Source organism: Petaurus breviceps, unplaced genomic scaffold, assembly GCF_028583685.1.
Source record: "Petaurus breviceps papuanus isolate PSGF00001 unplaced genomic scaffold, PetGlider_PUasm1.0 99, whole genome shotgun sequence".
NCBI classification, from domain to species: domain Eukaryota; kingdom Metazoa; phylum Chordata; class Mammalia; order Diprotodontia; family Petauridae; genus Petaurus; species Petaurus breviceps.
The window spans coordinates 15,368,141-15,380,154 of record NW_027187465.1 but is presented as its reverse complement, the minus strand read 5'-3'; the positions used below and the strand labels follow the sequence as shown (position 1 = coordinate 15,380,154).

Genomic DNA, 12,014 nt, shown 5'->3' with positions numbered 1-12,014 from the left:
CCCTCTCCCTTTCTCTCTGTCTCTCTCTGTCTTTGTCTCTTCCCCGTACCCCCACAGGGGTTCTTAACCTGGAGTCTGTGAACGATTTCCCAGTAATTGGTTTCCTTTGTAACCCTGAAACAGTAAGTATTATAGTTTATGCAGTTGAGAACATCTTTCTGCAAAGAGGTCCCTGAATGCCAGAGGGGCTTGTGACCTACTTAAAGGTGAAAACATTCCCACCCCGACCCCAACCCTCAGCTAAGGCTGACCTAAAAGTGATTAACTCCTCCAGGAACCTCCTCCCCACCCACTGAGTTATTCACCACCAGTCTAATCACTATCAAACATGCCCCTCCCAGGTCTTTGGGGCCATGGAGACACAGTCCTTATTCCTTCCTAGTTTTTCCTCAATTTTAAAGAAATCTCTACAGACTAGGCTTCCTTTGCGTTAAGGTAGAGTAGGGACTTAATGGATTATAAATCAATCAGCAAGCTTTGATCAAGGGCCTACCCAGTATCAGACACTGAGTTCAATGTGAGGGATATAAAGACTAAATGGAACAGCCCCTGCCCTCAAAGAACTTACATTCTAGCAGGGGAGATGTGGACGTAGTTAAGCACATGGAGGATAAATATAGTAGATGGCTTTCTATCTCCAAGGTAACCTGTTTCTTTCCCCCTTTTTCCTTATGTTTTCAGATATTATGTGGACACCAGAGAGGAAATGATTGTCTTTTATGCTCTTTTTTTTTTTCCAGAAGGGTCTAAGTGAACTTGGGAAAAAATCATTTTGAGACCTGGCTCCATCACAGCAGCTCCTACAGGAGAAAACTAGTGGTGATCATTTAATATCAATTTAATAACCTCAATGAGAGCCAAGGACTGAACTAATCAACCAGAAGACCAGCCGGGAGCTAAGGGCTTCTCTGTTCTCTGAGTAAACTCAGAGAATACCTTTTCCTACGTCAACAAGGTCAGATGGGGCTGACTATACAATCAGGATGAGACCTTTAACCCAAGGAATTAACTTGAGTAAAGGGACTTTTTCTTATCTTAATATTTTTTGGACATATACTATGTTATGGCATGTTAATGATAAAGAAAACACAGATATTCTGGGTCATAATTTCAATTGACCCTTTGTCAATCGTACTAAGACTTTTGGGACTGTATAAGGTATTTTATTGTATTTTATCACCTATTCAATTAAGAAAATTCCTTTCTCATACAATGATTAAACATTTATGGAGATCATAATTTGAGTGACACAGTCACCCTGAATTGGGACGGTTCTAAAAAGTATTTAAGCCTTCTTCTTCTCATTCTTTTGTTCACACAGTCAGATTTAGATCTGGCTCCATACATGTATGTATCTGGCTGGCTTTAAGGGAATAAACAATACAGATTTACCTATCAACTAGTCTGTTTGCCTCCTTTATTTTTTTTTTTTTTTGACAATTGGGGTTAAGTAACTTGCTCAAGGTTACACAGCCAGCCATTTCTGGGTGTGGTGCTAAGTATCTGAGCCTGGATTTGACTGGAGTCGGTGCTCTTACTTGCTGAGCCACCTGGCCGCCCCTAAGCAATTGGGGTTAAGTAACTTGCTCAAGGTTACAGTGCCAAGTGTTTCTGGGAGGGTGCTAAGTGTCAGAGCCCGGATTCGATCTCCAGGTCTTCTCAACACTGGAGCCAGTGCTCTTACTCGCTGTGCTACCTGGCCACCCCTGTTTGCCTCCTTTAACAAAACTTTCAGGTTGACAGTAGATAGCAAAGCAAATAGTGATAGACTTGGAATCAGGAAGACCAAACTTAGAATCCTGCCTCTGGCACTTACTAGCCCTGAGTAACTTGGCTACATCACTTAACCATTGCCTGCCTCAGTTTCGCCATTGTGAAATTTTATCTCATCTCATTTGAGCCCCCAAACAACTTTGTGAAGCAAAGTACTATAAGTATTACTATAAGATAAGTAGTAAGTTGTGCCTCCCTCCCAATAACATAATATTTGTAATTACTTTGTAAATCTTAAAATGCTATGTAAACAGAGCAGTTAGGTGGATAGAGCACGGGCCTTGGAGTCAGAAGGAACTGAGTTCAAATCTAGCTTTAGACACTTATTAATTATGTGATCCTGGGCAAGGCACTTAACCCCAATTGCCTCCCCCCAAAATGCTGGCTATTATTATGGCTAATAATAATAACTGACATTTACATAGCACTTTAAAGCTTGCAAAGCCCCTTATGCACACAATCTGTGAGTTTTTTATTAACTACATAATCTTGTTGGAGGCAGGAAGTGTAGAGTGTGGTGGGCAGAGTGTTTGCCTTGGGGTCAGTAAGTCCTGGGGTCAAATCCTGCCTCTGATCCTTACTGGCTTGGGTACCATGGACAGATACACAGACTCTCAGAATTGGAAAGGATCTCAACAATTGATCTAGTCTGGGGTTCTCAAATATTTTTGTGTGTCCTGGACCCCTTTGGCAGGGTCTGGTGAAGCCCAAGGACCCTTGTCAGAATCATGTTTTTAAATAATTGAAGGAAATCTAAATTCAGTTAGATTATGAAAATAAAAATGGATTTCCCCCCCATCTAAGTTCATGCAGGTCCTGAAATTTATTCATGCATTGGGGGTTCCAGGTCCTCCCCCCCAACCTAGTACAGCCCATGCCTGAAAAAGAACCTCTCTTACAACTTTCCTGACACAACGTCTCCGAGCCTCAGTTTCCCTGTCTGTAAAATGAGGGCAATAGTTGTGGTACTTAGTTCACAGGGTTGTTACAGGACTCAGATGAGATTATTATTGTTGTTTCCTCTTGTCCAACTCTTCATGACCCCATTGGGATTTTCTTGGCAAAGATACTAAAGTAGTTTGCCATTTCCTTCTCCAGTTCATTTGAGAAATGGGGAAACTGAGGCAAACAGGGTTAAGTGACTTGCCCAGGGTCACACAACTAGTTGGTTGCCAGTTAATCCTGAGGCAGGATTCGAACTCAGCTCTTCCTGACTCCGAGCCCTCCACTATGCTATCTTGCTGCCTCAGAAGAGACAGGCCAGGCATTCTGCAAACTTGCAAGTGCTATGTAATCTTCAGCTATTACCATGATATTGGGCAAATCCTAATATAATAACATTGAATCTCTGAGATAACCTCATAAATAAAACAGGAATAATAACAATGCCTCCTGTGCCCTTTGTTGCCTTGGGGAAGGTGAATTAGTGGGGCTGGAAAATGCTTTGGAAAAAAAAATGAAAAGGTTGTATAATTGCAAGGCAGTGATGACAATAAGAATTACAATCGGGGGTGGCTAAGTGGTACAGTGAATAGAACACCAGCCCTGGAGTCAGGAGGACCTGAGCTTAAATCCAGCCTCAGACACTTACACAAAACTAGTCATGTGACCTTGGGCAAGTCCCTTAACCCCAATTGCCCTGCCTTCCCCCCTCCAAAAGGCAAAAATAAAAAAATTACAATCCATTAGCCAGATAAAGCAGCCGAGAGCTCTCACCTGTTGTCAAAGAAGGCACGGATGATTTTGGATCTGATCGGGTTGAGCTCCAGGTCAGGGATGTTGTTAAAGTTTTCTTTGCTGGTTTCAAAAGAAAAGACCAAGAAGAGAAATGTATCAGATCATGTTTTCTGTCCTATCTAGTTGTTGTTATTGTTGTTTTAACCATTAATGAGGGAACCAGGACAGCAGTTTAAAGTAAAATGGAAGCAGATAATTAGCATTTATTAAGTGCCTACTGTATACCAGGCAGAGTCACAGAATCTGAGAGCTGGAAGGACCCTCAGAGATCATACAACCTGACTTGTCCTTGAACTGGAATCTCCTCTACAGCATGAATAAATGAATGGATGGATGAATGAATGAATAAATGAATAAGTATTTATTGGGCATTTGTGTTTGGCCATTTTCAGTCATGTCTGACTCTTTGTTGACCCCATTTGGGGTTTTCTTGACAGAGATACTGGAGGGGTCTGCCATTTCCTTTTCCAACTCATTTTACAAATGAGGAATCGGAGGCAAATGGGTTAAGTGACTTGCCCAGGGTCACACAGCTAGTAAGGTCTGAGAATGGATTTGAACTCAGGTCTTCCTGACTCTAGGCCTGGTGTTTTATCATCCACCTCACCATCCTGCTAAACACTGAGGATACAAATGCAAAATCAGATAGTCCCTGTCCTCAAGGAGCTTTCATTTTAAAGGGGGAGACAGGTGGCTAGAGAGGAGCACTTTGGTCCCTTAGTTATAGGAATGGTAAATGGATCTAACAAGGAGTAAATTGACCAAAAAATGGCAGGGTTGAGTTCATCGTGGTTCATGGTTCTAGACTGGAGAAGATCTCTGGTGAGAAGAAAAGTCAAGCCAATAAGCATTTATTAAGTTCCTACTATGTACCAAGCAAAAATGGTCCCTTCCCTCAGCTAGCTCAGTCTACCGGAGTCCTCCATCTACTCTTGGCTAATGGTGACTGTGGGGATAATTTCCTCTCCTAAGGCCAAATGCTGTCTCTCTGCCAACTTCTCCCCTCCCCCCCTATCCCTTACTTGCTCCCAGTTTTGCCCCCAGGGGCCAAGCATAACAAGTCCAGTTCCTCCTGGATAGGACCAACCTTCAGGTAGCTGAGGACAGTTGTCACATCTCCCTCAGTCCTCTCTTTTCCAGGTTAAGTTCCTTCAAACCCTCCTTAGATGACATGAACTAGAGCCCTTTCCCCATGCTGGTTGCTACCCCACTCATCAATGCTTTTCCTAAAATGTGATTCCTGATGCTCCAGAGGAAGCGGTCCAGGCAAGGCAGAGGAGAGATAGCGGCTCAGTGCATCCACATTCAATTGGAATTCAATTCAATTCCAGTCTTGAGACATTCGAGGATGGATGGGTACCATAGGAGCACAGACACCTAAGAGGGCCCTTAGAGGCTGCCTAGTCCAGTCTCTACCTTGGACAACAGTTAATGCCCTCTACAAGCATCCCCTACAGTGCCCATTCAGCCTCAGCTTTCAGATCTCTAATCGGAGTAATGATACCCCTGCCCTCCCTTTTTGTCAGGCTTCATGGTTTTGGGCTCACTTTCTTCATGAGAAACCTATGAGATAGGGAGAGTGTAGGCCTCATTGTCTCCTTATCTTCTACTAAATAGATCCCTAGACCTGGAATCAGGAAGCCTTGAGTTCAACTCCAACCTCAAGCACTTAGTAGCTGTGTGACCCTGGGCAAGTCACTTAACCTCTGTCCCAATTTCCACATCTGTAAAATGGGGGATAATAACACCTACTTCCCAGGGCTGTTGTGAGGTTCAAATGAGATAATATTTGTAAAGCGCTGCACATAGTAGGTACTTAATAAATACTTATGTCCTTCCTTTCTTCCTTAGAGGCTTGCTGTACTTTGGTGGGAGCAGCTAGGCGGCCCAGTGGCCGGAAGTCAGGAAGACTCACCTTCCTGAGCTCAAATCTGGTCTCAGACACTTACTAGTTGTGTGACCCTGGGCAAGTCCCTTAACCCTGTTTGCCTCAGTTTCCTCATCTGTCAAATGAACTGGAGAAGGAAATGTCCAACCACTCTAGTATCTTTGCCAAGAAAATCCCAAATGGGGTCACAAAGAGTCAGACGAGACTGAAACTACTGAACAAAAACAAATACTTTGGGAGGCTGGCTGGACAAAAATTAAATGTTTTTTTTCAGTGGGAAGGTGACTTTTTCCCCAGAGAGGCACTTTTTGGGGTGGAGGTGGGGCGAAGAGGGTATGGACCTGTGATTTTATCAGGGTAGAGAACTCCAGGTGAAGAGATTCCCTTTACCAATGCAGAGCAGCACCCACTCTGTACCTTATAATCTTACAGAGTTCCCAGAGGTACTAGAAGATTAACTGACTTGCCCAGGGTCACACAGCTAGTATGAGTCAGAGGTAGAATTCGAACCCAGGCCTTTTAAAAGCAGAGGCCAGGTCTCTATGCATTGCTATTCATTGTTTGTCACAGGAGACATGCTATAGATTAAAAAGGAGAGATTTTGTGGATAATTCACAAGAAGGGTTTAAATAAATTCATGGGTGATTGATTTGTGATAACTGATTAAGGAAAACAGGTCACTGGAACCCTGAGAAGCCACGTGTCTTTGGTTCAAATCCTGATTCTGCCACTTGCTTCCTGTGTGACCCTCGGTTTCCTCATCTGGGGGGAGGGGGGGGGACCGGGTGGCTTCTAAGGTCTTTTCCAGCTCTGAACTGCTGACTGGCTCCTAACGTTGGGCAAAGAAGACAATTAGCCACGTGCCAGACTCAGCTGAGGCCTCCTGATATAGTGGTGTTCTCACTAGACTAGTCTGGAAGACGTGAGTTCAAATCCTGTCTTCTACACTTCCTAGTTCACTTCCCTGCCTTGTTTCCTCCTCTGTAAAGTGAGGAGGTCAGCCTCTTGGCTCTCCCTTCTAGCTGTGAGTCTATGATCCTGTGTAATGTAATGCCAAAAGAAGGCAACTTCCCAGGTTCAAAATACCAGCATAGGTGCTCTCTATTTTATTCAGTGACAAACCAAGAACAGAGAAGTTCAAAATATGACATCATTCAAAATACAGCATTTACTAAGCGTGATTAAATAATCTCCAAGCACTACCCCACCCCAGGACCTTCCAATCATTCAATCAATTACAAAGTCTCTGTTCTAAATACTTCTCCACCCCTAGGCTATACCTTAATTAAGTCCACCACAAAGCCCCTCTTCTCAAATGGAGATTAGTTTCCAAACATAAGGTCAAAAGTTCCCCACCCCTGGATCACAATTGAATCTACCCCAGAGTTACATCAAGTTTAAACACAGCACTTAATACCCAAATGGAGGTCTTTTCTTCATCTTGACAGGAGGCAAGTTCTCAGCAATCTTAGTTCCTGGGGAGACAAGGCTTAGCAAAGCCACAAGATACATTGCCAGTCCCTTCATGAATTCATCCTCTGTCTGTAGAACAGTCCTAGAACCCCTGAACACATAAGCAAAGCCCTCTCCCAGGATTTCTGTAAACATACAACAAGAAAATCCTTCTTCAGGGCTTCTGAACCAACAGAAAGGCTCCCAGACCCCTGCAACAACAGCACTGTCCTTCACCAGTGGACAGTATTCATTCTGTCTGCAGGACAGTCTCCAGACCCCTGCAACAACAGCACTGTCCCTCACCAGTGGACAGTATTCACTCTCTGTCTGCAGGACAGCCTCAGGGCTTCTTAGCGAACAGCCAGGTTCCAGGACTTCTTCAACAAAAGGACTGTCTTTCACCAGTGGACAAATCTGGCAAAACAACATCAAAACAGACAAAGTACCAGCAAAACAGCCATGTCTCCTCAGTCCTTGGCAGCTCAGGGGGCAGGTCTCAAAAGTCCAGGGCAATTCAAAGCGGCCACCAGCAATCCTCTTAGTCTTTCTCTCTCCACGAGGTGCTGCTTCCAAAAAGATCTTCCGCCTCTCTCTAGTGTCTCTCCAAATCTACGTCACCAGCTCCTCCCAGTTCAGGACTTTCTTTTCACATCAACAAGCCCATCCCACAGGTGGGATTAACAAACTCTGGGTTTTAACACAATCAATTTGAAAACCAAGCCAATACAGGGGAATCTTTAATTGCCATTACTATCACATCCTGTTTTCAGGCCTAGAGGGACCCCAGACCATGGGGCTGACCTGGAGAGGCGGTGCCATGTTCCCACATTGAGGAAGGGATGTAGAACCAGAGAAAACCCACGTCTTGGCTCTGGAGGCTTTACAGGGAAAGTGAACCCCGCGAATGCGTCTGTCTGTAGGGAGCTGTGATTGAAAGCCCAGCTGCTTTGTCTGGTGGCCATCCTCGTGAGCCGGGTTCTTCTTGTTCTTCGACAAAAAAGTGTCTCAATTGTTGACTTTCAAAGCCTCCCCCGCCATCTCCAGCAGATGCTATTTTGCATATACTCGGCACATATTTCTTCGAATGCCAGGACTCACTGAGCTTCCCAGCCCTGCTTCCTTTCTCCCCAGTCCTTTCTCCTCTGTCTCGGCTCCTACTGCTTCTACCCAGTGCTTGCCATTCCAAGGCAGGATAACTTGGTCCGGTGGGTCGGTCCAGGTGATAACCTCACGCCTTCTGTGTGTCCTTCCATCGATTCACCCATGGAAGGGACCATGCTGGGAGCCTTCTTTGTTTTCTTCTTGTCAGTTTGAGGAAATCAGTGGGAGTTTTCTCTCACTGTCATCATGTATTGCCTCTCAAACCCCAGGCAGCAAGCACCTGATGGGGGATTTGAACCCTGCTCCTCTGCCTTCAGCTCTAGTGCCCTTGTCCAACCAATACTTGAAAAGGAATTTGCTGCTACAGCATCCCCCCAAAAGCAGCCATCCAGTCTCTGCTTGAAGACCTCTAATGAGAGGCGCCCCACCTCACTTTGGAACAGCTCTCCGCATTGGGAAATTTTTTCTGACACTGATTTCAGTCTCCTCTTTGTACCTTCTACCCATTGCTCTCAGTTCTGGGCCAATCCCTTTCATCACATGACCAAGCCCATCTTATTCTGGAGGAAATAAGATTGAGAGCTAGAAGTGTCTGCAGAGGTCATCTAATCTAACCCTTTATTTTGCAGATGAGGAAACTGAGGCCCAAAGAGGTTAAACTCCCTCTGGGCAGAGGTAGGTTTTGAACTCAAGTCCTTTGACTACAAATCCAGAACTCTTTCCACATACTGGATAAATACAGCTTTGTACTCTGCTTCCTGGGGAGGGGGTGGGCAGGGGTTGCCGAGGAGAGAGGAATGGGCAGAAACTCGAGCTATTTGTCTGATTTTACCAGTCTGTGCCATTATATGGCCCCAGGGATCAGGTCTTCCTTGTTATTTCTGACCCCAAGTGGCTTCCCACTGAACCTGGTGCCCCAGGAGATCAAATTTTGGAATATGAGGAGGGGGAGAAGGGGCTGCTCCCAATACTCAACGATAACCTTGGGACCCAACTTTGCTATGGAGGGATGAGAGGAGGAGGTGGAGAAGGGTCAAAACCCAAAGGCCCTATCTGGAGGAAGGATGAGATGAGACAGCCAAGAGCAGACTTCCCTGCTTCTTAAGGGAAGGCTCTGGGATGGCTATCCTCCCACCCACTTCCCACCACCCCACAACAGGAAAGCACCAAAGAGAAACCACTTCCCTATTTGTACAATTAGATCTCTGGGCCTGATCTCCTCTGGGGCAGTGATGCCAAACTATTTGTCACTGCCTAACCTGATCAAGGCCCAGGATAAATCTTGCCTCCTCCATGAAGGCTTCCTAGGCTACTTACTCCAGCCCTAGGGAGGATCTTCCCCTTTATGGAATCTCTCTAGGACTTTCCAGTCTTAGGCTGGGAGACCTGGATTTAAAGTCTATCTCTGGTATAGCTGTGTGAGCATGGACTTGTTTCTTAGCCTCTCTGTGCCTCAGTTCCCTCACCTATAAATGAGTATAAGAATACTTTTAATGCCTGTCTGATGTAGTTGTTGTAAGGAAAGTGCTCCATGAAGCTTGAAGGTTATAAAATTGGGAGTATTTAATTATAGAACATTAAAACTGGGAGGGGCCTGAGAACAGGGGATGTCAGGGCTGGGAGGGGCCTGAGAACAGGGGATGTCAGGGCTGGGAGGGGCCTGAGAACAGAGGATGTCAGAGCTGGGAGGGGCCTGAGAACAGGGGATGTCAGAGCTGGGAGATGCCTGAGAACAGGGGATGTCAGGACTGGGAGGGGTCTTAGAACAGGGGATGTCAGGGCTGGGAGGGGCCGGAGATGTCAGAGCTTTGAGGGGCTTTGAAGGTCAGCAATCCTATGCTCTCTTTTTCTAGATGAAGATAAAGAGAAGGGAAGGCACTTGACCAAGCTCCCATAGCTTCCTGGCTGCAGAGCTGGGATGATACCGAGAACCCAGGCCTCCTGAGTCAGGGCTCTTCCCACTGCCTGAGGTGGCCCATTCTGTACAACCTAGTCCTTGACTTCTCATTCTGGTCCGGTCATTCAACAGGCAGAGGAAACATTACAGTCACCATTAAGGATGAGGGAGGCTCTCCCAGGGACCTGCTGTCAGCTCTGCTGACCTCCCTGGGGAGACCACAAGGCCCAGAGGAAGGAAGGCACCCAGCCCCTGGTTGTATGGACAGAGTGTTGGCCTGTAGTCTTGTCCATCAAACCGTGAGCTCCTTGAGGGCAGGGACTGTCTCTTGCCTTTCTATGTACAGTGCCTGGCATACAGCGGGCAATTAATACATGCTTATTGACTGACTCATTCCCTCTGTGGGTTTCCCACAGAAAACACGAACAAGAACAACACTGGACGCCTATGGTCAGCCAGTGCCCACACCAGGGAAATCATGGAACCAAAAGTCATATTGCAACAACTTGTATACAGCAAAAATTGCTTAATGCTTAAAAACCTTTTGTTTCCTGTGTCAGTATTCTTTTGAATAAGCTGTAAGCCCCACAGGGGTGTTGCCCTGTAATTTACTGTGTAAATTTACCTTCTCTCCTTCCCCTTTTCTAACCATCCCCCCGAAATCCTTCCATTCCACTTTTTCATCTACCATTTAATCGAGGGCTGGGCTTGTTTTCTTGGGGGAAAGGGCCTGATTCCTGGAGGATACTCAGTTTAATTCAATTCAACAAGCATTTATGCACAGGCCCAACACACAAAGATTCGATTCCCTAAAATCAAGGGACTTCTCTCAATTCGTTCTCCTGGCATTGAAGAGAGCTGGACGTGGTGTCAGTAAGATCCGAGTTCAAATCAGGACTCAGACACTTAATAGCTGAATGACCCCAATCTGCTTTTCTGCTCCCTTCCGTAAAATGGGGATAGTAATAGTCCTTCCCTCCTAGGGTGGCTGTGAGGGTCACATAAGATAATGTTTGTAAAGCGCTCAGAAAACCTGAAAGCATTGCCAATTCTTATTATCATTCCTGAGAATTTAATTTAGGGACTGGTCCTTTCCCTGTGTAGAGAAAGTTCCTTAAGGGTGGATATTACCTCCCTTTGGTCCCTGTATCCCCATGACCCATCACAGTCCATCAAAGATCAGGCCACGGGAATTTATTAAGTATTTACTATGTGCCAGGAACTGGGTTCAGCACTAAAGATAGAAAGATGCTCCCCACATAGGTGCTTAATAAATTCTTATGGGGTGGATGGGGTAGGATGAGGGACAGGGAAGACCTATGGGTATAGAAATAAAACCCATGCCTCTTGATAAAGCCTTCTGTTCTGGAGGCATCCCAAGGAGGGAGGGAGGGAGGGAGGGAGGGAAGGAAGGAAGGAAGAAGGGAGGGAGGGAGGAAGAGAGGGAGGGGGTTAAGTCCCAGAAGGATTCTGCTTCCTTTTTTCTGTTGCCTGTAGTTCTTTCCTGTCATCCCCGGGGTGACAGACCAATAGATGATTGTTGTCTAATGCCTTGAAGAACATGGAGAGACAGATTATGCAAAGCAGAGTTCTGTGGGCTCCCCAGCCAGCCACCAGGCACTCTTCCTGCCAGGTTGTTTATATAATGAGCCAGGCACTCAGGGCCTGCAGGGCTGGGCCCCCTGGGAGACCAGACAGCAGAAGGAAAGTCAAAGTCTTGGTGTCAGAGCTCAACGGTGGGGAAGGGAAAAGGCCAGAGAAACAGGAGCCTTCAGCTCCCTTTCCTTTGTCTTCTGGTGGGTTAGGAGGCTCAGGAGCTAGGGTTCACTCCAGGTATATAAAGGCAAAATCTGTGCCACCATTCCCGAGCTAGGTAAGAGATACAAGTCTCTCCTAGGATCCCATCATCTCAGAGGGGCAGGGGTGTGAAGGCATAGAATCTAACCCTGTAACTGACCCAGGACATTGTTGATAGACTCCCCCAAAGTGATCAGTCTCAAAAGCCCCAGGGAGACAGGACTTCCCCAGCCTCCCAAGGTCACCCATTCCGTTTATTGTCAAGAAGTTCTCCCTGCTATCATTCCCAAACTGTCCTCACTGACACTTCTTTCCATTGCTCCTGGGGTCTGTCCTCTGGGGCCCTCAGTCCCCTTTCCATCTGCT

General features: G+C 46.0%; 1 protein-coding gene across 1 annotated transcript in view; it reads right to left on the bottom strand.

Annotated features, from left to right (window-relative positions):
- Positions 1-12,014, bottom strand: part of TESC (tescalcin) — a 63,874-nt gene that overhangs the window by 22,919 nt on the left and 28,941 nt on the right. The window contains exon 3 of the mRNA XM_069081456.1: positions 3,490-3,570. Coding sequence (XP_068937557.1) covers positions 3,490-3,570 — 81 coding nt within the window. The remainder of the gene's footprint in view (positions 1-3,489; positions 3,571-12,014) is intronic.